We start from the raw sequence: 26878 nt of genomic DNA, 5'->3' as shown, positions 1-26878 counted from the left end.
GACTGCCATCAATTGTTTGACTGCTGGCATTGCATCTTCTAGGATTTTTTTTTCTGTTATTTGCTTTTTTCCCAGTTCTATGTGTACTCTATTCCTTTAAATGTTAACAACTTTTTTTCCTTGGTGTATTTCCATGCCTTTTTTTCTGCCAAATCTTGGAAGATTTTATGAAGCAAAACACACAGAGAAGTCAGGGACTCATTGACTTCAAACACCTAGCTAAGCTGAAAAATAATGTGGTAGAGGTCAGAAGAAATTATTACATAATTATCTGGATTGCTTCTTCTGGATTTAGATTATCTGTTTACCTGTTTGGCAAACAGGCCATCCAAGAGTTGTGGCATTGTATTTGGTCTGGCTGAGGTGGAGTTAACATCCAAACAGCTGTGCTTTGTGTTCGTAGCCACAATGGCTGAGACTACTCCAATGCTGGGCTCCTAGTGAGCCATGCTCAGGTGACATCAGGGCTGTCTCTCCAACACCTCCCACAAAGGCCTGCAGGCCTAGAGTGTGCAAGAGGCTAGGATGGGAGACACAGCTTGGACAGCTGGCCCAAACTGACCAGAGGGACATTCCATACCATATAATGTGTGAAAACAAAAGCTAAGGGGAGGTGAATTTTTGTTATTAAGGTGTTTGTCTTCTAAAGCAACTGCTACATGTACTGGGGCCATAGTCCAGGAAGTAGCTGGACATCACCTTCTAAGAGCAATTAGAGAATGGATCTCCTTGCTTCCCAATGTGGTCTTTGCCTTGATCTCAACCAATTGAGTTTTTCATCTCATTTTCTTCCCCTGTCCTGCTGAGCAGAGCAAGTGGTGGAGCATCTTTGTGGAGTCCTGGTGCCCAGTCAAGGTGAACCCACTGCAGGCATATCCTGGATGAAATGTTTTCTCCACAGAAAGAATGAAGGAATGTCCTGGCACAGCTGAAAGGCAGGGTTCATCTTTATACCAGCATTGCAACTTGATGTCCGAGTCCCTGCTACCCAAAGCCAGAAGTAACCAAATCTAACTATGTTCCGACACCTGAAATATCCCTTCATATGGTTTCAAGAACAATTCTGTAAAGTCCTCAGGATTCTGAGTAACTCACAAGTAAAGTAAAATAGTCATAATGATTGACTACCCAGAAACTGGTGAACTACTGAGCAGTACCTGAGTTACACCATGAGTGGAAACACCTTATTAAAGCACTTTCTGAAAAAAGGTGCTTTCTGCAGAGCAGTCCCCAACAAGTGACCAATTTGCTGCTCACAGCAATAGGAAACTTGGAAGGGCTGACAATCACCGAAAGAAAGCAAATGCTAACATAACTTACTTTTTTCTCTTACACCCAATAGTGAATGCCAAGGCAAAGAGGACTTTGAAACACTGCTGAGAATACTTTTACAAGCTTTTCAGGTAGCAATCTGTGAGAATGGCACTCTTTATTTTATGCTGAAAAGTACTTCCAGGCTTTGAAATGTTCACCTTTACTTTTTAATTCCTATTCAGCAAATACCAAGAGAAGAAGTCATAAAATACAGAGGAAAATGTATCTGGAAAGTGCTCTTAAGAACATCAATTAGATAATACAATGTCTTCAGCATAATCCTTCGGGCAGCATCTGTGAGGGCGTTTGTGTCCTGCAGCCGGGGAAACACCGGTTCCTAAAGCCTCTGTGGCAGGAAAGCCACTGGATAAATAATTATTTCTGTTCCACAGAAATGCTAAATGACCATTCATTTGAAAGTTTGACTTGCATACATGAGCGAGAAACAAGATCTTCAGAGCCCGCCCCCAAGAATTCATTGAATCATGTGGAACTCTCCACATTCTGACAGGCTAATGAGGGTCCATCCCGGTGTTCCTGAAGGAAGCAATCCATACAAGCCCTGCAACATAAATCAGACCAGGCCCAGCAAGGGCACCCCGGGAAGGGAAGGGAAGAAGGAAGGAAGGAGTTAATGGTGGCAGCGAGAGGCGCGGCCGCCCCTCCGCTGGGCGGGCCGGCAGTAACATGGCCGCGCTGGCCCCGGCGCTGGCGGCGGCGGCCGGGCGGCTGCAGGTAAAGGCCGTCGGCACCCCGGCCTGGCGAGGCCGCGCCTCCGGAGGAGCCCCGGGCTGCGCGGGTGTGTCGGGCTGGCCTGAGACAGCCCTTCGGTGTGGCGGACTCGGCGTTTCTCTGTTGAACAGTGCATTGGTGTGTGCGGGCGTGTCACACCCCTCACTCCACCTGCGTGCCCCTGCCGCTTAAATTTACCTGAATCACGCCAATAGAAATCGAGCTCTGCACTGTGGTGTTGTCTGTTTGAAAGTACCGAGCATTAAAAAAAAAATAAAAACAAAACAACAAACAAAAAAAGGTTGTTAATAACAATTGATTTTGTTATCTACAGAATGAGAGCTGTTCCAGTACTGCAGGTGCTGGCCGACAGGTTCAGAGCTGGAAGATCAAAGCTGAACGAGCTAAGAAAGTTGAATTCATAAGAACTGCAGAAAAGCTAAAAGCTCAGTAAGTTAAACAGTTTATCATAAGTATGTTTTCATTCTGTTCTGGAGGTAACATTATTAACTCGAGGTTCAAACTAAGAATGTATGATAATGAAATCTTTATGCTAAAGGTGTCTTTTCAGGGGCTCAAATTATTGTGGTTATTACAGTAGCTCAGGATAGGCTTATGAGCTCCAAAATGCCCTGTCGTTTGAATTACTGTTTGGACTTACACCAGTGGTGTAGTAAGACTGTAGTTTGAATTGCTGCTCTTAGATGCACCAGAAAAGGAAATGTGTGAGGCACAATTGAGTTCTCAGTCTTCCTACTTAGCTGTGCTTACCCTGTAAGGACCTAAAGCCCTTAAGACATGCCGACAAAAGAGGAACTGCAGAAGATTGAAAGACTTCATCTAGAATATCTAGGCCACTGTTTTGAAAAACAAGGGTTCAAGACAGCCCAGGCACAGAAATGATTTAAACCTGCTTCCCCACATCTTGATCAAGTGCTGATGATAACTGCACTGGCAGCTGAAAAAACAGGGAAGCTCATCTTCTGGAACAGATCAGAACAGGGAAGCTCATCTTCTGGAACAGATGAGCTTTATGGGGAATAGCTAATGTAGCCATCTGACTGAAGGAGAGTTTTGCAGTTGTGAATCCTGATTTAACAGGGCACTTAACTCTCACACCGGTGTTTTACGTTGCGTGTCTGAATCGAGTTCACCTTGATTACCCTGGATCCCGGGTTGTGGTTGAAAATTTGACCGCTGGGTAATGTAGATGTTCCCAAGCCGCTTGAAGCGAGGCATGCCATTTAACTGTGGCTCAGCGTCCCTCTGTAATGTTGTCTGTGCTGGGGCTCCATCTAGGTGTGCCACTGCATTAATACAGCCTGTCTGCCTGCACTTCCCAGGGAGCACTCTGGCAAGGCTCCCAGAGAGAATGCATGCACATAAAATTTCAGTGTGTAAACCGATGCATGCCACTGAGGTGATTTCCTTGTTAATTTCTTGTTAAAGTTCTTGAGTTACTGTGGTGTGTAGTCTTATAGCTGCAGAAATATTTTCCTTGAAAACAGTTGTAGAACAAACCAGGGATTTGTACCAAATCTAAGGCAGTCCTATTAACACAGCCTGCCCACTCACCTTGGAAAATCTTGGAGCTTTGCTGAGAGTTACTGAGAAAGGCACCCTTTCTTCCTAGGCTTGCAAATATAGAAAAAGACAAAACTGGACACCTTTATAACAGGAAGAGTGATTCCAGGGTAGAATACAGATTACTTGAGGAACTGGAACACAGCATGACTGTCAGCAGGAAAATGGAAAGTAAGTGAGGTTTTATTTGGGCTTATTTGCTTTTTTTAAAATATGCTTTTGTTTTTGTAAATGGTTTAAAAATCAGTAGTACAGAGAGATCAGTTTAGATGGAAGATGGATACTGGTAAGTGTGGTATTTCACCATGTGCTTAGAAACAGACAGTTCACTGCAAAATTCAGAAGCATAAACGTTTTGGGCCTCATATGTTACTAACTGTTATCTTTTAATCTTCAGTGTAAAACCACTGTGGTGGAAAGGTACTGTTCAAGAAACTTGGAATCAATTTTGTGTGTATATTGTGTGTATATTTGTGTGTCCAGCTAAGGTACAGTAAAAATATTCTTACTTCAATATTCACACACTGATTGTTGCCTTTAAATACCCCTTTAAACTGTTCTGTGTTTGCATTTTTTGAGTTTTTGGGCAATGAATATTCCTACTTCAGATAGTACTATGAGATGGTAGGCAGTCTGTCCTACAGTATCTGTTCCACTTAGACATTATAGTATAGTTCCAGAAAAAAAAGTTACTCCCTTTACTCACAGTACTTGAATTCTTTCAACAATAATCGCATAAATCATGCTATGCTATCTGATACAGATCAAAATAAGTTGAAGAAAGTAAAGGAATGTAAAAACAATTAAAAGTATACTTTCTTACAAATTTGCATGTGTTCTGATGTGCGCCTTTTATTTAAGGAATCTTAGAATGTCCTTTACATCTTGCGGTCCTTAAGAAATGTACATTTTTCAGGAATGACTAAGCTAATAAGTTCAGAAATTTCTTCCATGAGTAAGAAGGGAGCATGGAATATGGATGGAAATGATGCTATGAGATAATAAAGAGGACAGTGATGAGAGCATGATGAGAGCACTACATGTCAGATGTGAAGGAGTATATCCTGCAAGATAAAAAAGTGTACAACCCCCTCTGCCCACCAAATTCCCATTTTACTATGTTGAGGTCTTTCAGCATGATCTGTATACTGTAAGATTTTCTGTGGTCTCAACAGGAACTTGTACTTCCTTAATGCAAATCTTTTAGGATAGAAGATAAAGGTCCTTAGTATGTAAGATGTAGCCAGAATTTCATCCTCTTCAGCAGTGTATGTATGGCCTCACGAGGAGCCAAGTGGTAACAATACATATAAGTGCACACATGCTTGGAGCACGTGGAAACATTGATTCTTTGCTATTTAACCCAATAAATAAATGAATCTTGTTGAAGCAGTACATTCATATACACTTTCAAAGTTTGTTTTCTCTTCATAAATGGGTGTTTTGAAGCCTAGGTCAAAGTCTGCCTCAGAACTCTAGAAGCTATCACCTGCATAGGCAGTATTCTCCAAGTTCCCCTTTAGAAATGGGAGCTACTAATTTTAAAATCTGCTGATACTGTATAGGAAGCTAACGTGGACCACATGGTCAGCTACACGCAATTACCAGTTAAAATGCTTAGTACTATGGCAGTTTCTTATCATCAAATAGAATTTGTGTCCCTGCTTAGATGAAACCCCTGGTTTATTTTGGACACTTCATTGCTCTTGTTCTTTTACTGAATATAATGCACAAAGAAACTGTCAGAACTATCAGCACCTTATTTTATTTAACAGAAGCTAAAATCCTGCAGCAGCTATCAAAAATACAAAACAATGTGAAGAGACTTCAGCAGCAATTGAAAGATGTGAAGCCTACACCAGAGTGTAAGTCAAGATGACAGGTTTAAAAACATTTTCCTCTACAGACAGGTTTCTTGCATAGTTGTCTTTCTCCTGCAGACTTGGGATACTCCTCCAGTCTTTAAGATGTTGCAGGAATCTGGAAAGGGAAGACTAAACCTAGATATCATAAAAGACTGTGCAGTTCTGTGTGGAAACAGAAACTTACTTGTCTTACAAGTGGTGTGTGTTTGTTCCTTTAGGTTGTTGAAAGCCTGATTTCCTATCTGTAACATTTGCCTTAAGCAAAATAAACCTGGTATTCTACTACCATGTAATTCCCTTTGATCTTGTAAGAGGTCACAGAGTAGGTTCTACAGGGAATTCATTTCTAGCCACCAGTTTGAAATGTAGACTGGAATAGTCCACATAAAATGCTGCAGCAGTTTGTTCAGTTTGGCTGTTTTAAAGCTTTTGGGAAACAGGTTCTGAAAGAACCATCCTCATGTGGTACCTACTACCTTTTGTGGAACTCAGGTTGAGGGCCTCCTACTAGCTGAGGGCTTTCTGATGCTAGATAAAATGCATCCCCTTTCATTTATTCAGTGCTTTATCTATTAAAAAAATCATTATCTATTTAAACTGTCAGTTAAGATACTGAGGTATGAAAGACAAAAAATTAGATTTAGTTTATATAACTTTACCAAAATACAGGTTAGTTGAACTGCATTCAGCGTGTCCATAGAGATGCTGGCTGATTTAAAAGAGATTTTAGTCTAATAATATAATCTAATCTAATGGGTGGATTTTCTTCCACTGCAAAATATATCTTCTCTGGACAGCTGTATTACCATCTTAAGTCAGGACTACAGCATGCTGACAGTACAGGACAAAGTCTTACTCTGATGTTTCTTTATCAGCTTCATAAAAGTAGTTACCTGCAGGTCAAATAGGATTGCTGTAATGTGGTATAAACCAGAGTTGAGTGTGCTTAAGTCATTACTGCATTGCTCTAAGAAACACAAGTGGAAGTCTAGAAGTCTGTCTTAGTTTGGGCATCAGTTGAAGGTTAGTCAAGGTAAGACTTCTTTAAGGGAAATAAACATTTATATTGGCATTTGCATCCAGCAAAGTCCTTTCATAAACACACCTTTTGGATAAATAAGAATTTGTCTTTTAAGGCTGTTTGAGATGGAAATGCTGGTTTTTTGTACAATGAGATACATATCCTGAAAGTCTCCACAAGTCCTGCATTTCTGGATAGTGCTTAAGTTATATGCTTTTTTTCTTCTTTTCCTTTTTTAGTTGTTGACAAGATCAAGGAAATGATGGAAGAAATAGAAAATGCAATCAATGATTTTAAAGAGGAACAGAGGCAAATGTATGTTTATGTACTTCAGTACATATAAACATACATATGTATGTATGTTTATATGTACTTCAGCTACTAGAAAAAGGGCTGTTGTAAGACACAATGAAAACTTTGCATTAATCTAGCAAACTGTTCTTATGATTTACTCTTTTGGTAGTGATTCCTGAGGTATGTAAATCAAAGTACAAGCTGTCAGAGTTAGCATCTTGATAAACTGACTTTCAGAGAGGGTGTTTATACAGCTATTGCAGCATTCCAACCTAACAACGATTTGCCTATGAATAGGCTTTTTAGAAAGGGTGTAGAAGAGATTAGATTGTGGGATTTTTTTGTTGCTGTTCTGTTTTCTAATCGGGTTTTGGGGGTTTCTTTTTCTTTCTACTGGTATCAGGAGGGGATTGAGTTAATTGTATACATGCCATAAATGTGTTCTTTCAGTAAAAGGGTAACTTAATTCTCATTGTGTAGGGCTTTATTACCAGATCATTACAACTGTGCTGTTACCACTTCAGTTCTTAATCTTTGAAGAATAGCTCTTGTGTGGCATTGAACAATTCCAAAATTCATTTTTGGTGAATGGACAATGAATACTGGATTTTTTTTTCTTACATTTCAGTGTTTGTCTCTTTTCAGATATCAACAGCTTTTGAAAGAGGAAAAAGCTGTCATTAATGAGCTCAGTCTCTTTGAGAGAAAAGTGGAACTGTGGGCATTAGGGAGCTCAACAGCAGAAAAAGTTTGGAAATTACCATCAGCCAAGGTCACAGTTGATAAAACACTGGAAAATCATCTACCCGAAGAAGTAATAGAGTTTGAAAAATTTCTTCAGCGAACAGGGGGGCGGCAAGGAGGCTGGGATGATTATGATCATCAAAATTTTCTGAAAATACGGACAAAATACAGAGGAAGGCTGTCTTACATGGATGAAGCCCTTGAGTATCTCAGCGGAAGAACAAAAGAAGATATAGAACAGCATGACAAATGGTATCAAGAATATGTAATTTTACATGAAAGAAAGAAAGAGGTAAAATCATCCCTCTAAGGCTTTTGAAGATTTCAGAAAATGTACTTATTTTTGAAAGGCATAATCTCTTGTTTTTGTATCTGCCTCTCTGGTTGCAGTGCTAGGCAGATTTCTCTTACAGTTGATGGTATATAACTGAGGTCTTTAACATCCCCAACCTGCCAAAGTGTTTGTCTTTAATAAATAATTACAAATAGACAAAGACCTAACAACGCAGAGAAGTGGCCTGTGTATTGCCAAAGGATATTACAAACACTTTTGAAGTCAGTGATCTTGCAAGCTCGGTGCCAAGCCCAGAGCAGTTACTGATCCTGTCTTCCTGTTATATTTGTCTCTAAGAATGTGTGTCCCACTGTATAAGCAATACACCTAAGACAGACTGACATGCAGAATTATGATTCCCTCAAGAACTGTCTAAGTAATAAAAGGCCTACTGACATAAGAACTACTATAAAACAGTGGGTTAATTGGAAAGAAAGCAAGAACTGAGATACATTTGCATTAAAAAAGTATATTGCATCAACATTCATAACTACCCAAAGTTATTACAATTGCTGTAACAGTTTTAGCAGACATATGTTGAACCTGCTTGTGTGATCCACAAAATAGGGGAAAAAAAAGAGAGGAAACACATATAGGTGCTTCTTGGTTTTAGGTTTTGCCTTCAGTAGACTTTTAATTCCTATGTGTATATTTTGTGTTCTTGGAACAACTGTCTTCATCAGATTGAATCCATGTGAATATGTAAAATTTTCATGAAACTTTGGATTTTTTTCTTATGGTCTCTTGCAGTCAATTAAAAAGTGGAAAGAAAAGCAGCAGCAAGAAAAAGAAAGAAACTTGAAGGAGAAAGAGAAATTAGAAAAAATGCTGAAGGAAAGATGGGTGCAACGTGAAGAAGCTCAGAAGCAAAAGGCAGAAGAAGAAAGAAAAAGAAAACATGCTGCAGTTGAAGTCTGGAAGAAACAGAAAGTAGTAGCATTTGCAATAGATCAAGCATCCCAACTAAAACTAGAAGAGAAGGAGAAAAAGCAACAAAAAGAGTGCCGAAGCCACGTGAAGTTACTGTTGGAAAGGAATACCTTGCAAAAAAAAGTAAAGGAGGAACTTGAAAAGCTTGAAAATGAGAAGAAAGAGGAAGCTGAAAAGGAGGGAAGGAAGAAAATTGCTGCAGAAGAAATTTCTAAGTTTCAAGAGCATGTGCGTAATTTCACCTCCATTTTTGCATGTCGTTGTTTTAAATTTGATATGTCCTACTACAATATAATCAGTTAAACAGGTTTTAAAGTCCAAGTACTATTCATCTAAATCCATGATTGATTCATTACAAATAACAGCATCTATTGCAGATAAAGAGTATGAAACTTGATTTTAGACAAAGATGCTCCTTTTCTTCAATAGATATTGAATTCTACAAGATTACTCAAGATCATATTTCTTTATCCATACGGAAGTGCGTTTATTTCTTCACTAAATAATTTTTTTGAGAAAAACTACTTGGGCTATGCTGCCTAAGAAGACTTCAGAGGACCTGAGTGCTGTATTCAGATGGGAGGTAGAAAAAGTTGTTGGAATATCCTGAAGGTTTCAGTATCTGTTAGGCAAAGTCAGATTCCATATCAATGTAAATGCAATTACTGGGAAGTTGGTATTATTGTCAGCATTCATACTGAAGTTTTATAAACACAGTATGAACTACTACTTTTTTATTTGCAAGCCATGAACTATAATTTGTTTGTGCAGGACAAGCTATAGCATGTAGCTACCTAGTGAAACCTTATTCTTTGCTATTACAATAATTTCAAAACAAAACCAAAAAACAACCAACCAAAAATAAAACAAACAAACAAAAAAAGCTGTGAAAAGGCTGCATCTATATTTTTACATCATTTGTCTTACTTAGGAAGAAAAGTTTGCTTTTCCACTCATTATGTTTCAGGATCCACATAAACTGGAGCTAAGGGTTCTACAGAAACACACTAAAGAAATAGAGAAACAGGAAAAAGACAAAAGATTGGCAAAGTTAAGAGAGAAGGTAACTTTTTGTTTGTTTTAACCAGAGATGTGTGCAGCTTGGTGGTTTAAGCAGCTTGGTGGTTTAAGCTTGGTGTTTTCTTTTCATTGATCTTAAAAGGCAGTTGTTTTAAATTATCTAACTAGTTGATAAGGAAAACAAAAAGTCATGCCTTGTTATCAGTAGACAGAATTGCAGCAGGCATAGTTGTTCCTGTTTAAAAAAAATGGGGAAAAATTCCTAGAATTTGTGTCTCTCATAGTAGTATTTCACTGGGTAAGGCCTATAAAAGTGAGCTCCAATGTGGGTGGTGGCTTTCATTTTTCATATAATTTTCTACCATTAGTTAAATAAGTAGGCTGTCTCCCAGAAGCATTTTGCATATACTGGGTTTAAAAAGAGTTTAACCTTTTAAATTATTAAAATTTAATGTGAGCAAGTGGTGTCACTGTCTTCTGCAGTGAAGACCCAATGAGCGTCATGGAACTCCTTTTGTGAAGAACGAAAGAGGCTAATTATTTTTGGTTGTTTGTTTCACTCTGAGGTCGAGGTTCGGGTGACCAGAGACCAATCCAGGTTGAACAGACCTTCCAAGGGCTGGGAGGAACGCAGTCAAGAGATGGCACCAGCAGCTGCAGAACCGCTGTTGCGTGTTTCTCAGAGGTGAGGAGGGGACCGATGGATGTGCAGCATGACACAAGTGCACTTTTATATTTTAAGCCTTTTTGTTTTCTTGTCAGAGCTGTCCCAGCCTGGAGAGGAGGGTCCTAGCTGCGCACCAGCATGTCCCAGCCGCAGTACGGAGCAGCAGCCAGCACTTCCCGGCACAGAGCCGGCCTGACCCATAGCGTGTATTACCTCTGTCTTTTGCGAGTGTCGGGTTTGACACGCCGGCTGCCAGACCGGCCGGCTGTGACGTCCCTTGGCATTAAAAGCGCGTTTTCCCCGCAGCTGGTTGTGGCGGTCCCTTAAGCGTGGGGTGGCCACGCCGGCCCCCGCCGCAGTGCACTGAGGCGCCCTTTCCCCTTCCCGTTCCCCCGTTCCCTTTCCCCCCTATCCTTCCTTTCCCTTCCCTTTCCCTTTCCCGCTGGTTCCCCCTTCCGTTTCCCCGCCCCGGGGCGGGCGCCGCGGGTGACGCGATCCGGGCGCGCCGGGCGCGGGCAGCAGCGGCGAGATGGAGATGGCGGCGGCGGCGGCGGCGGCGCCGTGCCCGGGGGAGCCGGAGCGGCTGGACTTCCTGCGGGAGCGGCACGTGCGCTTCTTCCAGCGGTGCCTGCAGATCCTGCCCGAGCGCTACTCGTCCCTGGAGACCAGCAGGTAGCAGCGGGACGGGCGCCGCCGTGTCCGCCCGGCGCCCCCCGCCCGTCCCGGCCCGGCCGCGCTCCCCTCCCGCCGGGCGGTCGCGGTGCCGGGAAGCCTCTCCCGGAGCGCTGCCGTCTCCCGCGGCCGGGAGCAGCGCCCCGCGGCCTGAAGGAAAAACATCCCTATAAATCTGCCCACCAGCAGACGGCTCCCAAAAAATACGTGTTAGTGTAGGGGTGTAGTCACCGCTCGCGTAAACTGCTTGACATCCACGAGGGAAGACTTGTTGATCTTTCTAATCTGTTTTAAATCCAGTGCTTCACTCTCTTAATCTGCCTTGGAAGCCATTTTAAAATAAATCACCTAAGCTTCGGCACGCAGGAGACTCCTCTTCATGTAACAAATATTTTTAAGTCTTCATTACCTAGTATAAAAGAGAAAATACTAGTGAAATATGTTCCTCACTTTCAATTGGAGCGGCCTTTGTTCCTCTAATGTTTTCAAAATGTCTTTATATTCTTACATCAGAAACATAAAAATACCAGTAATGTGATTAGCAAGCTGCACTTGGTAAAATATTGGAGACAAGTAGATGGTTTGATAATCTTATTCAGCCAATAAAATAGTAAAATTCTTTCCACTTTATAATGTCTGTGCAGCAAGCTCCATGGCTTTGATCAGGTCATCCTGCTTTATTTTGGTTGAGAGCACTAACACCTGGCATAAACATGTAAGGACTAGAACAGGTAGTGCTGAGCTGGGTGTGAAATAACACAACTTTATATTGAAAAGTTAGAAATAGAACTACTGGAGAGGGGCCAGCAGAGGGCTTAGAAGATGGTTAAGGGACTGGAGCATCTCTCCTGTGAGGAAAGGTTGGGTGAGCTGGGCCTGTTCAGCCTCAAAAAGGGATGACTGAGAGAGGGTCTTACCAATGCATTCAAGTATGTTAAAGGGTGGATGCTGAGAGGATGGGGCCAGACTCTTTAAGTGGTCCCTGTGACAGGGCTAAAAGCAGCAGACAGAAACACAGGAAGGTCCATGTCAGTGGAGAAAAACTTCCTCATATTGGGCTGATCACTGAAACAGACTGCCCAGGGAGGTTGTGGAGTTTTCTTCCCTGGAGATAATCAAAACCTGCCTGGACACAATCCTGTAAAAACTGCTCTGGGTAAACCTGCATTAGGAGAAGGGGGTTGTATGAGATGATCTCCAGAGGTCCGTTCCAACCCCAGCTATTCTGTAATTTTGTGACATTTTGGTTGCACAGGTGTAGATCATTTATTCGTTAAAATTAGTTGGTGTTTCAGTCTGCTTTCTCATTTATTTTAGGTGACAGCAAGGGGAAGTCTAGGCATTCTATGCCTGTGTATAGGCCTTAAAATGACCACAGCATGCAGATGTACTAGAGCAATAACACAAATAGCTAACCTTAGCCCCACTGACATTTGAAAAGAGTTAAAGAAATGGGATGTCTTCAGCCTAGAGGAGGGATCTAATCACAGTCTTCCATGGGTGGGAAACTACTTCCAAAGAAAGATGGAGGTGTGCTGTTTGCAAGGGATCATGGTGACGGGGCAGGAGGCTGTGGGAATGAGGTACTTGAGGGAGAATTGTGTGGCTGTAGAAAAAATGTTCTTCACTGATAGAAGAGTTAACCGTAAAAAGCTTGCCCATGGAAGTGATGGAGTCACCTTTGAGGATGTGGCTTCTCAGGATCCTGGGTCATCTCCCCTGAGGCCCTGTGTTCTTGAAAAGGTGGGACCAGTGATCTCCAGAGGCCCTTGACAATGTAGACATGTTCTACAGGGCTGCACACCTGTCTGTTGACAGATTCTGACTGGGAGATTGAGCCATAAATGCATAAATTCCAGCTTGATTTCAAGGGTATTAAGTTTCCCTTCTTGCCAAGTTCAAGGTCACTGAGTTCAGCAAACCTTCAGCTAACCTCTGGAGCTGATTCAGCTGCAGAAAGAAATGCTGTTACCCTTTTATTCATATTTCCCCTGTTCCTGAATTGGAGTGGTTCTATTTTGAGTTAGATGGGAAAACTCAACTAAATTAAAGAGAGATGCGTTAAATAAATAAATAAAGTCATTTGTCAGATCTTTTTTTCACTGCACTGCAGTAGAAAACTGTATTTGTTGTCACCAGAAAAGGATGGTAGAGGAATTTTCCTCACTGTGATGGTGCATTCCAGCTTAAGCTGTCAATTGTCAAACAATAACGGAGAATAAAGAAAATTCATTTCATGTTCTCTGCTCAACTTCTTGCCTCAAAACCCTTTGTAATTATTTTTATCTGTAGCTATTCACATGCAACAGTAGCTGCTGCAAGAGTAGTTTTTTAACATTCTGATTGATGGTGTTTCATACACATTGATTGTCAGCACTGGAGGTTTTGCAGGAAAATGCAACTTTCTGGTCTCTGAAGTCTTTAAGATTCTGGTACTCTTTTTTTAAGATTCCAGTGCTCTTTGTAGCACATTTAATCAGTTTCTCAAATTTGTCACTTCCAGTGCTTTTTGAATTCTTCTGTAAAACTGTAGTCTTTGTCCTCGTTTGAAGACAAAGAGACAAAGGGGTCTGAATCTGCCATCCAAAATGTCCTGGTGGCCATCCTCTGTGGAAATGGTTGTAAATAAAGTTTTACACTTCTTGGCATATGTCTGTCACCTGAGGTGCTGCTAAGAGTTGCTCTTGCTAGGACATATGTCTCTTAATTTTCAGTGAGGGAGGATAGCATATGGAGAAAAGATGCAGTACCTAAACAGCTGTATTGCAACCTGTGTATGACCAGTGCTGCCAGACACTCTTGCCTACCATAAATAAATTCCATCACACTACAGGCTGTTCTTTAATAATGCTGGAGACAGTCAACTCTGAATAAATGAACTGAACCCTAACTATACTGAAAACTACTTTTTAAGTGCATATATCTGACACATGCATTTTCAACTGTAAATGAGATTTGCTGTCTATGTTGTATGTATAGCCTTGTGGTTTTGGACTTTGCAGCAGTTTCTAGTGTGGATGTTGGCATGTTTGTGCCTCATTGGAAGTAACTTAGCTGGGTAAGATGGAGTGAAAATGTCTTTTTAATAGCTCTAGTAAAAGATTGTCAGTGTTCATGAAGATCAGAACATACAGGCAGTGTTTCAAAGAAATAGTTTATTGTAGCTGAACAGTAAATTCCTTGTTTTTTTAAAATAAAATAAGTGATTTTTTTTGTTAGTTATTTATTATCCAGGGTCAAATTCTGGGTTAAACAGAGATCTGATCAAAAAGTTGATATAAGTCTTGAAGTGTTTATTTTACACTTTGAAAAACAATTTCTTAGTCATCAGAAGGGTTAAAATAGACTCTTGTTCTACATAGAATCATTTTGTGTGCAACATACTTTTTCTGGCTTTCTCAATATTTGAAATAATGACAGTAAATATACATATTTTACTAGCTAGCTGGTAGGAATGTCACCTTAGGAGGTTGTGCCACTGTATTGAGATTAACATCTGCTGCGTTGCCATTTGGCTGCTGTGTTTTAATTAGAATAATTCTTTTGGATGTGTGCTTTGGGCTGACTCACATGGTCTTACTGTTTGTGGTTCTGATGCAGAACCTCATGCAGACATTAAGTGGCTGTGATGGCTCCTGTCCACATCTATCTCCTCAGAGGTACCAACCTCTGGCCAGGGTGGCTCACCAGTTTGTGAGGTAAATACGAATTACAACTTAATCTTGTAAGGAAAGTTGGTATTAAGTGTTGGCTTTCCTTTGCGTACTGTATTTTAGTTTCTGCATGTGTAGCAGTTGTTTCACAATCCATCATCTTATCTGGTGTATGGAGAGCAAGAATTTCTAGAAGGGTCAGACAAGTGTGGGTGGCAAAATAAACATCCAGCTAATTTCAGTGAGTCAGAACATCCAAGGTACCATTACAGGAGTGTTTTCTCTCACAGTAAGTGCTCCCAAGTTCCTAACCCAGTGCTGTTGCTTTGGTGCTCTGTCAGAGTGAGTAATGCACTGCTGGAGGGCCATGCCAGGGGTGGCTGCAATGGTTTGAGTTAAAACAAACCCAGTAAAGAAGGTGCTAATTAGCAGGTATGATAGCACACATTCATGGAAGGAAACAAGTTGTAGGAAAGAAGGACATTCAGCATGCTAGCTACTCCACTGCTCTGTGGGATACTTGAATGTGACATGCTTAATTTTGGATGTTTAAGTAAGGTAGTCATCTAGGCTGCTTTGCACCCAGGGACCAGAAATAAATACCTCTAGATGTTAATTCATTCTATATGCCTATTTATGCATTGTTTGCTTACAAAGTAGGTTTTGCTGTTTGACCTTGACATCTGAAATTGGGTTTGAGACATAATAAGAGGCAGCTTACTATAGTTAAGGGTTACCTTGCATATCTGCCTAATGCATGTTTAGGGGATTGTTCATGTAAGAATTCTTCACAGAGAACTAGTTCTCCATATGTTGATATCATAACCTAGTTTACTTCTTAGTGGGTTGTTTTGTTGGGGTTTTCTTTTGGGTAAACAGGCCCTTACATAAATTTTTAATTGACATATCATTATTATATAAAAGGAGGGACAGCTTATATGAAAAATCTTGCTGAGGCAGAGAAATGTTTTCAGTACAAAGAACATTATTTTGTCCGGTAGATGACTTTCATGTATTCTAAGCTAGGCTGTGTGTTGCACCACTGTCAAAGGCTGAGAATTCATAGATGTGTCTGTTGCTGCAACCGTTTGTTAATTTCCCCATGATATTTATGGTGGGAAGTGTAAGTCTTATCTTTTTCTTTTAGGTTGACAATTGCATTTTTCGCACTCTCTGGTCTGGATATGTTGGATTCCTTAGATGTGGTGAACAAAGATGATATAATAGAATGGATTTATTCCCTGCAGGTCCTTCCCACAGAAGACAGTGAGTGAGTTTTTAGTTTTTTTTAATTGATATTAACATTTTTACTTTTGCTTTTTACTTGGGGAATAGTGGATGACTCTTGTTTTTATAAAATACAAGGTTGACCTTCCTGAAGTACAGTCCTGATAATTTCAGGTAGTGATGTTTAGCAGATCTTGGATATAGATCCCTCACAAGTAATAAAGCTAGAAAAAGCCAAAATTAATTGAAGATCAGCCAGTATAAAATAGCATAATAAAGTTATTTATTTATATATATATATATATATATACACATATATATGCACCTTTAGGTATTTCAGAGGAATGTTTCACCTGCTTCTAAAAGAAATGCATTTGTTTTAAAAGTATTACAAGTGTAATAGTGATTATATTGACTTCCACTTCAATGCCAGGATCTGTGATCACAGGTGTGGTTTTTTACAACAGCTTTTGGAGATTTGGAGGTGTAAGAGTAAGAAGCAAAAAGGATAAATGCAGTCCCTGCCTGATGTTCCTTAGATCTGTGACGGTTGAATTTACCCTAGGTTTTGAGAAGGAATAATGCTGCTGCTGAATCCCAGCTGTCCTCAGAATGGAAGGTGCATAGCAGAAAAGCTGGCAAGGGAACTCGCAGGAAATGTCCCTTTCCTGGCTGGTTTGACAGAAGTTAGGGAGGTGCTGTTCCTGTGGGCTAGTTGGTGTTGGCAGTTTTTTGTGTGGCAGCCCAGGGGAATGGCTGCTAGCACTACAAGGAGTGGGAAGGAGGGAGGGAGACGTAGGTGAGGCACTGCTGCTCTATGACAGAAGGTGCTGGCGTGTTAAATGCTGCTGTGGGCATAGCTCCAGGCTGGTGGTCTCTCCAATTGCCTGTCTGTAAAATCATTAATACATCCATCCATGTACTTTGGATGGATATAGGCAGAAAATTCAGTGTTTCCTTCTATTATTTATTCTAATTATATACAACAAATAATATTTGTCTCTAAATACAACAAATTAGGTCTCTAAAATCAGTTTTATGAAATAAGCATATGGAAGTCAGGACTGCTGGTGCTTTATTTTTACAGTAATAAAAAAAATCCTTTTTCTTACTCTGGAGATTTAGAAACCATCAGATCCACCACAGGAACTAGTTTTGATGGATTTGTTTTTTCTCATATTGCCTTCCAGGACTGATTCTTAAAAAATAGGAGTTTGGGTTATATAAATAATCCTACAAAGTTTTTTAATGATTAGAAGGTTCCTGTGCTTCTTACTGTTAAGAAATCTTTCCACAGTGTACGTGCTTTGTTTCTAGAAGTTGCTCACTTTGTGACTTTTATACCAGTCTTTAGGATTTAATTCCAAAAGAAGAGGGAAGTTTGCAAGAAGAGAGATTAGACCAGGCATTTCTGTTTGTTTGTTTGTGTTTGATAGTATGCAGTAATTCTCTGGGGATTCTACCTGGTCAGTGTTTAGAATATTGCCATTGTCTGGAGCCTCCTAGGGAGGGCAGTAAAAATATCAGTGTGCAGATGTACAGGCTGACAGTTTGGCAGAGATGTGCTCCTTCTTTTTCTAGCAATCATCCCCTCAAAACTGAGAGGAGTTTTGGGGAGGGCACTTTTGGCAGTGCACTCTGTGCTTTCCAGGTAATAAATCTGCTTTTCACTAGAAGAACAAGCTGCCCTTCAGTTCTGTGTTTTTGTATCATACTGTAATAACTCTTGTTCTTCCTTGGTAATAGCACTGCTCTTATCTGGTCACTTGACTGCTAAAACTTCAGCGTCATTTGTTTTTCCTTTTTGCTTTTTCTGTTGGACAAAATGTGCAATAGAAAGTGCAAAATGTAAATGATGCTGATAGCAGCAGGCTAGATATTGAATGACTAAATGTGAAGAAGGAAACACCTACACTCTGGTAATGTCTACTTCCAGTAAATTGTATTGGCTCTCTGGTTTATAATCCTGAGTGGGTGCAATGCTTGTTAATTGGCAGCCTCCCAGCAGCAGAGCTCCTACTCCCTCTTTCGGCCTCTTTGGAGAAGTGACTAAACTGTGGTAGGCTACAGCACTGAAGTTTTTGGTTTCAAAGTGCTTGTGCATCTCCAGTTAAAGAGGAGATTCCTAGCTTGATGGATTGGAATCTGTCTGGATTTGAACAAAAAGAAAACCAAAACCAAGAAAGCAAAATGTTTTACTTTTAAAGAAACATGCTATTGCTCAATTTTTTTCATGCATTCTGATAAATGTCTCTTTCCCTGGAATATTGATTTATAAAAATTCAAATTAAAATACTCTTTTATAATGATGAATTCCACCAATCTAAAGTAACTGCATTGTATTTAAGGAAAGTCTTCACAAAGTTTGGCTCTGGGACTGAAAACCAATTTAAAAGCTACATTTTAAATAGTAGTATGTTTTTACAGAATCTTGGGCTTGTTATTGATTGCATCAGTGGTTGAATTTCTAAAATTTGGTATCAGTCAAAAAGAGAATTCCTGTAATTCTTATTGGAAAATAAATTTCTTTGCTTTTCATGTTTGTCCCTCCAAAGGTTCCTTTATGCACAGCACTTAACTTGATTTTTATTTAAAGCATTTTTTAAGAGGGTAAATTCATATTATTTTGAGAACTACTGCTACCTTAGAGTCTTCTTTCCAGTGGATGGGAGACAGAGTAGTTGGTGCTCCACAAACTTAGTATCTGTTTATCAATAACTGTTAAAGTGGGTGCACTGGCTGGGCTAGAATTAATTTTTTTTACAGCCGCTTCTAATCTGCTGTGTTCTGAGCCTGGTATCAAAAGAGTGTTTTAGTCTTTCAGCTGTTGCTGAGCAGTGCTAATCAAGGCTAGCTCTTTTTGCCTCCTCTGCACTCCTTTTCCAATGGCAGGTATCGCAGGGGACACAGCCAGGACAGCTGACCCAGGCTGACCTCTGGACTATCCAGAGGGACACTCCATAGCATCTAGCATCATTTTCAGAAAAAAACCAAAACAAAACAAAACAAAAAAAAAACAAAAAAAAAAAAAAAAAAAAACCCAAAACAAAACAAAAAAAAAACCAAAAAAAAACCAAAAAAAAAACCAAAAAAACCCCAAAAAAACAACAACAACAAAAAACCAACTTGGGAAGAGAAGGAGAAAGGGGGCAATATTCGTGGTTGTGGCATTTATCTTCCTGAGTAACCCATATACTTGCTGAGGCCCTGCTTTCTGGGAAGTGACTATATACCTGCCCAGCTGATGGGAAGTAGTAAATGAATTCCTACTTTGCTTTGCTGTGCACCCACACTATCAAACTGTCTGTCTCACTCTCTGAGTCTTCTCTTCATCTCTCTGTTTTCTTGCCTCAGCTGCTGGTTGGAGTCAACCCACTACAGCAGAGTGTTACAGAACCTGCTAGAAAATTCAGAATTTGGTGATTTAGAGCGCTTCTTGGATAAAGTCTCGCAATACCCTATGATAGTCTTAAGTGACATGTTTGTATTTACTGGTATGTAGTATGTCTAATGGCTAATGACAGCTTCACTTTAGAGGTTTGTAGTTTTAAACCAAAGCACACTAATGTTGAGATCTTGATCTACTGAGTAAGAAGGCAAACATATGCTCTGTCAGCCTAATCAAAATGCACTTGAGGAAGCTGAAGATTAGAATCTGTCAGGATAGACTGTATTCTTCTGTGGGTTTGTTGTAGCTGTGATTCAAACAAAATATGTCTTTTTGGTACCAAAAGTTTAGCTCAAGTCTTCCAGAAGCTGGCTCAATACCACTTCTAATTAGGAAGGAATGGCAACACATCACATGTGCAAACTGAGCCTCACACAGAAACACATTCTTAGCTGAATGCTTCCACTTACTGCTGCCTTCTGCTTGTTTGAAGGATCCCCATCTTCTGTAACTCATGCTAAATAGTTTGGCTTTATCTTTGATTTTGGCCATTGTTACCTTTCCTTCCCTTTTAGTGAATGCTTTACTTAGGTGGATAGCTACTGTGTGGTTTTGTTTTCTTTCTGTGGTCGCTGCAAGAAGACCTAACTATGTTTCCTCTTAGAAAGAAGTTGAAATCTTAAAAAGTGCATTTTTCTTTTTTAATTTTGTGGAGGGTAATGTTCTTTTACAAGCTTCGCAGAAATGATACATTTTTAGATTAAAATGCTACTTTTTGAAGTGTTAGTGAAATTGGGAAAGGGTTGACAAAACACCCTCTTTTAGCTAGTTGCTTGTTCTTAAGATGATGTCAGTGTTTTACTGTTTTTCCTCTCTTAGTGCAGCTCCTTGACAGAGCTATTTCAAGTTTATTTTAACTAACTAAAGTGCAACTCATACAATTTAAGAAAGATGTATCCCAGTTTCTTGCAAGTCACATTCAGGGCCAGTTCAGCACTTTTAAAAGAGAGTGAATCCAGAGCTTTGTACTCAAGTAATCTAATTACACAGTGGAAGCACACTGCTTGGCCATATTCATCTACCATCCTCCCCCATAGGAACAGTGGCATTTGTTTGACCCTGCTTGAGAGCTTGCTGCAGCGGCAGAAAAACACGCATTTATTTATTTAACAGAAGGTTAGCTTTGTGTTGCATTGGTGAACTGTGTTGATTGGGAGCGCCAGTGCCAGCCCACTATGGGAGAAGGAAGAAAATTGTGTTTTTGACAGCTGGATGCTTCACTAGCTTTGCTGTACTAAAAAAATGGAACTAAAAGGAATACCAAAACATATGTTATTTATTGGTCTGAATCCCCAGGACCCATGGATACTAGACTGAAAACCAGTATGATACGTGACAGACCTAAAACTTACTTCTGTCAAAGTCTAAATTCAGATTTTTATTAATGATTCTTTCTTCTTATGTGGCAGTACTGAAAGAAATGTATAAAATGACATTGACTTTTTTGAAATCATTGATACATGTGAGCTTTCTGATCATGAGTTTCTTGAGGGAAAATGCAAATTTTCTTCCAGCCTGACTTTCTTTTATGGCTGCATCTGAGGTGTTTATCTAGATGTATAATGGACATTTTGGAGAATGCAACTTTGCATTTAGTGACATCCTCTAGTGCTTTGATGTACAGGAGCAATCACAAGCTCTAGTTCAGTGAGAAGAGCTTATGCTTACTTTTATCTGGATGTATGGACTGAATCAGCCTATAATTAAAGCTGTGATTTTTTTTATACGTTATAAGATTTTAGTAATGTGTGTAAACTCCTGTAGTTAGCAAAAGGAGACAAGTCTTGCAGCCAGAGGAATGCATAGATAATCTGAATGTGAAAAATTAGTGGTAAAAGTTTATCAATTCTTCCATGCAAGAGAAATCATAAAATATAAATAACAAAAATTCCCTGTCTGTAAAAAAAGAGCTCATAGGATAAGTTGTCTGTGGTCATCACTTGAAACTCTTTTACATATCTTAAGGACTTTCTGGTTTAAGGACGCATAAGTAACATTTTTTTCTTCACAGGGAAATTTCAGCTGCTCTTGATTTAAGCATGAAGTCTCTTGGTTTTGGAAAAGGGTCCGTTTTCTTTAGTTGTCAAATGTGAAACATTTTTCCAGGTGTGTTTTTTCAGCTTTCGAACCACCACAAATAGTTACACAGCAGTTTATGAAGTATTTGTTACTCTTTGCTCTGTCTTAAGCTCCTGTAGAAAGTGGCTAAGTAAGGTTGGTGGTGGAAGTGAACAGCAGGTGGTACCATTTCACAGCTGCAGTTGAGGTGAGGCACAGCAAACTCTGCTACAGCTGAACTGGCCACTCCAGCAGTTTTGCCCCAAGGCACATAGGCTTCGATCACATCCTTTTAATTTGTTTCTGTTTCGTTTTTAACTCTATTTCTGATTCTGACAGCCCATTTTTGGTTCAGGAAAGTGAAGAGTTTGATTAGCAATACTAAGCTATTACATAAAACAAGAAGTACAAGTAAATTGCAATAAAATAGTAAAGCCAACTTTACAGAAGATGAAATTTCACTTTGTAAAGTTTCTTTCATAAACTGAAAGAGAGTAATTTCCGGTAACTTGCCTTTGGTTTTCATTTGATTTTCAACTAATATGGTCACAGGATGCTAAAAAACCATTTTGAGACGCTACATCAGTGTTCCAGAGTCCTGTGGTTAAAAACAAGCTGTGTTCACTTCCTGTTTTAATGCTTCCTTTATCAACTCAAAATTCTATTTTTTACTTCATGTACTGTGACTAGAGATTTAGTAACTCCCTTGTAACAGTCTAGGAAGGTCTAGGAAGCATCTATTGCAAGCACATTAATGCATTTAAGGGGGGAGATGATCAAATTCCCTGCAAAGTTTGCCCTAAGGTTTTCCTAAAAGGGCATGCTGGTCTTCTCTTTTTCCTAGGAGCCAGTGTATGAAGTTTGGAGTGGGAGATGAGAAGTACTGACAAAAAGTGTCAAAATAGATTTTTAAATTCATAGCAATACAGTTAAAAATCCAACTTTAAATCCAATTTTAAAATTGTGAATTCTGTTTTCTAGTTGATAAAAGTTCAGTAGTAGAAGAAAGGTTTTGAAATACTACATGAAAATTGAACATCTAAAGGGAGTAATACATCATGATTTCATTAATGTAGTTTATTTTTAATCTATTTGTACAGCATCTGTGAGCTCAGAAGGGGATCAGACTGACCCACTAACAGCACACAAACTTGTGTTTCATGCTGCCATTTTTACCTTGATAATGAATTATAAGTTACAGTCCAAAAGGCCAGTGATGAGGATTGATATTTCTGGGATGAATCCTTCCATCTAGCAACTATCAGCTGAGTTCTGTTCAGCTGCAGAGCTGTCTTAATTGTAGCACGTGTCCTTTGCAGTAGGCCAGAATAGCTGTGTTAGTAGCACAATATCTCTTTTCTAGGTAAAGGGTTTCCATACCAGTATCATTTCAAAGTGAGGGTTCTAGTTTGCTTAAGCACTTAAGACACAGGTTAATTTTTACTGAAAATGAATGTGAATGTGATTTTTTTTCCCCCCTTCCACGATGTCACCTAGGAAATCTGGGATTTACCAGGCAAGAATTCTAGGTCTTCTCTTACTGATTTGTTCATATTGTGTCATTTTTGAAATTGTGATGCTTTTTTGGGCAGTGTCCTTTGGGACTTTAGATTAGTCTTTAACAATCATTTAATTTTTTATGCTTTCCAGAGGCAGAGGCGACATGAAATGCAAGTTTTTGACTCTGCAAGTGAATAGACAATTGTTCTCTGCTAAGAATGTTTATATTATAATAAAATAAAACAGATATTATTCTTTTTGTTTCCTCTGTGTGGATCAGATTATGGCACACCAGCTTTTAAGCAGGCTGAAGTTGCTTTTGTTACATGTGTAGAATCATTAAGAAGTGCTTTTGACTGAGCTGTGGAGGAAGTGGAGAATTGCAGGTGTTGCACTCTATGTCAGTTAGCTCCAAAGACTTGTCTGGCAGAGAAACTTGCACACTTCAGGCCAAGTTGAAATTCTTAAGCTAATAAAACCTTTCTAGTTTAAATTTTGCATATATACAGAGTATGTTTAGAATTAGAAGGTAATATGCTGCTAAATTATACCAGAGCTTGTAGGCCACATTGCATAGTGATGTGGCTTAGAGCTTTCAGCTTTATAAATATTCATTCTTATTTATTCTGGGGCAATTTTCTTTAATATCCATGAAGATTTTTGGCTTAAAGGCTGAATAACTTAAAAGAGGTCAATAGTATTTAAGAACAACCAGCTGCTGTTTGACTGTGGCATTCATTCATTAGGTTTTTAGTTTCAGACATTGAGCAGTAAACTGAGGTTTTGCCATGCAAAAGCAAGTTTGAGTCCTGCGAAGCTGTACTTAAACCCTTTACAGCATTTGGTTCATGGTTCTTTGTGCCACATGCTCAGGCATTGTGATTCGTTTGAAACAAATTACACTGTATCACTGACAGAAATGTTTGATAGCTACAATGTGCTTAAAACTGCGAATTGTTTATCCTTGAACGTGTTGCGAAGTATCTTGAAACAGTTCTGCTTGGGAACAGATGGTATTACCAGGCAAGAATCCAGAGAGGAATAAAAAAAATATGTTAACTCTGGCCATTTTCCCAGGGGAGCAGTCCTTTTCTCTTTTTTTTCATGTGGGCATGGAAGACAAGTCTGTGGTGACACAAACTGTATTTCCACCAAATTAAAAAAACATTAAAAATCTGATGCTTTGTGTTTTGTCACTACACCAATAAGTAAGTTAAGTTTGCTTGTGGTTTTCTTTATTTTTTTTTGTTAATGAGAGAGATACCGAACTAAGGCTGGGAAACGAGAGACACATGCACATTTTATTATGTCTGTGAATAGTGTTGAGCTAACGGGTCTTGATCTCATTAGATAATTATAGTTTATAATAAATGTTTCAACAAAACAAGTTAGTTGAGTATTGTTTTAATCTTTTACAGGATCAAATATGAATCGCTGTGGATTCAGAGGTTCTTCATATTTAGGGATGCCATTCAATCCCTCCAAGGTGAGTTAAGAATGTGTATGTGAAATGTTTTCAATTAAGCAATAAATGATCTTGTGTCTTTTCTATAATATTAATTGCATAATTACAGAATGTCTGGACAGCAGGGAATTTTGTACTGTTAATAATACTGAAATGTTTGCAGAACTTTTAAGAAATGTGCATAAGAAACATAGTAAAATGATACCTAGAACTTAAATTCTCACAGCAGTGAAGAAACTGACACACAAATTGTGGCTCATCTCAGTGCAGTCTCCTCCTTCTCTGGTCTTCTCCTAACAAAGGAAAACTTCTCTAGCTGAAGAATTGTCATGAGTTAGAGAAGCTGGGCAGAACAGCCCTAATTAAGTGATGCAGAACATGCTGTTCTTTGGTATCATAGAAAGGTTCAGGCTGAAAAGGGCCCTTAAGATCATCTAGCTCCTGACCCCTTGCTGCAGGCAGGGACACCTTCTGCTAGACAGATTGTTCAGCATCTCATTCAGCCTGGCCTTGGATGTTTCCAGGGATGAGCATTCCACAGCTCTGGACAATCTGTTCCAATGCCTCACCACCCTCACAGTTAAGAATTTCTTCCTAATATGTAGTCTAAACCTGTTCTCTTTCAGTTTGAAGCCATTCTCCTTGTCCTGTCACTGCATGCTTGACAGGACAAGGAGTCTCTCTCCATCATTCTTGTAGGTCCTTTTAGGATCTGGAAGGCCACAATTAAGTCACCTCAAAGCCTCCTCTTTTCCAGGCTGACAAATCCCATAGCCTTTTTTTATATAGAGCCCTATCTCTCATAGCCTTTTTTTATAGGAGAGGTGCCCCAACCCTCTAATGAACTTAGTGGCCTCCTCTGAATGTGTTCCAACAGGTTCCTATGCTCCCTGTGCTGAAGACCCCAGGCCTGGACACAGCATTCCACATGGGGTCTCACCAGAGGAGAGCAGAATCCCCTCCCTCCCCTCCCCTGCTGCCCACGCTGCTTTGGATGCATACCAGGACACATTTGGCTTTCTGGACTGTGACTGCCCAGGGCCAGGTCATGTCCAACCTCTCATCCAGCAGAACCCCCAAGCCCTTTGCTCTCCATGACTTCTCTTCCTCTCTGTACCCTCCCAGTCTGGGGTTGTCCTGACCTGGGTGTAGCACCTTGCACTTGGTCTTGTTAAATATCATGAGGTTCTCATGACCCACTTCTGGAGCTTGTCCAGGTCACTTTGAGAAAAGTGAATCCCATCTGATGCTGCCAGTGTGTCTGGTGCCATGTAGGCCATCCCACTGTCAAAAAAACACCTAAAATCTTGGCAGTGACACCAACCAGGGAGGCATGTATTAATAGACTGGGCCTGGCTGTTTCTTCCAAAGTGAGTGTCTGCAAGTGTCAGTGTTTGCAACTGGTATTTCTCTTCCTGTGTTGAATCATTCATATTTGACTGCACCTGATACCCACCCAGACTTAGGCACGTCTGTTCATCTCTGTTTGTCATGACAATGAGAGCAAATGCTTTGAAGCCCAGTTCAAGAGAGTTCTTCCATGTGAAAAGAAAATGCTTTTAATAAAAGACAGAAATGAGATTAGCAGAGGCTAGTTTGGTGCTTTCACGGATTTTTCATCTACTTTTCAGTACAATTTGATTCACTCTCAAACACAGGACAGAACTACTGTACTTCTTTTGCAGTCCTTCCTGCACACTGGCCTCTACTTTCCTTTTCCAGTTGTATCATACCTTTAGCAGCTCTACAGTGTAGTATTTTAAATAGTAGTAGTAGTAGTGCATACTTTTGGAAACCTTTTTTAAATCCTCCCCAGTGTATGAAGCTAGAAGAGTTTATTCTGCATATAGTTCTGAGATCACATAAAGGGCTGTGAAGACAAAAAGTCTGTAAGATTGGCAGAGCATTGTTTTCTCCTCCCAGCACTTTCTGGTGTTTTAATTTAATTCTCGCCTTCGTATAGTAAATGCTTCATACTGAAATATTATCTTTACTGGAAATATGTTGCTGTCCACTGGTGTCTTAGAATGTGTTGGCCACTATACATATGAGATAAAGGGGTGGAATCAAGTTACTTGTAGAAATTAGCTACAAGGTCACTATCTCTAGAAAATTGTTTGCACATGAATGTGGTTTTTATTCAAGCATTGCAGTACTTTCTTCATTGTATCTGCATTTGAAAGATTGCATCTGTTTGATTTATTGGCAAATAAAGGTTTAAAGCATTTCCAGCACTGTTGCCTGAAATGTCCTGAAATAACTCAGAAAAAAGAGTTAGAAATTCACTGCCATGACTCTGGGATGTGTTTACGGTCAAGTAATTTTTCTTTTTTCATTATTTAAAAGTGTT

General features: G+C 39.7%; 2 protein-coding genes across 3 annotated transcripts in view; both read left to right on the top strand.

Annotated features, from left to right (window-relative positions):
* The first annotated feature begins 1832 nt into the window (after positions 1-1832).
* Positions 1833-10810, top strand: CCDC112 (coiled-coil domain containing 112). Of its 2 annotated transcripts, XM_054652368.2 has the most exons (10): positions 1833-2049; positions 2381-2496; positions 3680-3801; positions 5406-5495; positions 6756-6831; positions 7456-7846; positions 8639-9046; positions 9786-9881; positions 10405-10523; positions 10601-10810. In XM_054652368.2, exons 1-10 carry the CDS (start codon positions 2002-2004, stop codon positions 10629-10631), a joined length of 1497 nt encoding a protein of 498 aa, XP_054508343.1. In that variant the 5' UTR covers positions 1833-2001; the 3' UTR covers positions 10632-10810. The 2 variants fall into 2 exon arrangements, with proteins under 2 accessions (XP_054508343.1, XP_077027226.1); XM_077171111.1 differs by lacking the exon at positions 5406-5495 and having other exon boundaries at positions 1835-2049.
* A 136-nt stretch (positions 10811-10946) lies between these two features.
* The window catches only part of PGGT1B (protein geranylgeranyltransferase type I subunit beta), a 35572-nt gene continuing 19640 nt past the window's right edge, over positions 10947-26878 (top strand). The window contains 3 exon segments of the mRNA XM_054652109.2: positions 10947-11177; positions 15978-16096; positions 24482-24549. Of these exon segments, the coding sequence (XP_054508084.2) occupies positions 11035-11177; positions 15978-16096; positions 24482-24549 (330 nt within the window). The 5' untranslated portion in view covers positions 10947-11034.

Source organism: Agelaius phoeniceus, chromosome Z, assembly GCF_051311805.1.
Source record: "Agelaius phoeniceus isolate bAgePho1 chromosome Z, bAgePho1.hap1, whole genome shotgun sequence".
Taxonomy (NCBI): Eukaryota; Metazoa; Chordata; class Aves; order Passeriformes; family Icteridae; genus Agelaius; species Agelaius phoeniceus.
This window is presented reverse-complemented; position numbering and strand designations above follow the sequence as displayed.

Bases quoted from the DNA above. Each gene is read 5' to 3' on its own strand.
- CCDC112 (XM_054652368.2), top strand. From the start codon at position 2,002: ATGGCCGCGCTGGCCCCGGCGCTGGCGGCGGCGGCCGGGCGGCTGCAG. The intron at 2,497-3,679 runs GTAAGTTAAACA...CTTTCTTCCTAG, and splicing joins GCAGAAAAGCTAAAAGCTCA to GCTTGCAAATATAGAAAAAG. The intron at 7,847-8,638 runs GTAAAATCATCC...GGTCTCTTGCAG, and splicing joins TACATGAAAGAAAGAAAGAG to TCAATTAAAAAGTGGAAAGA.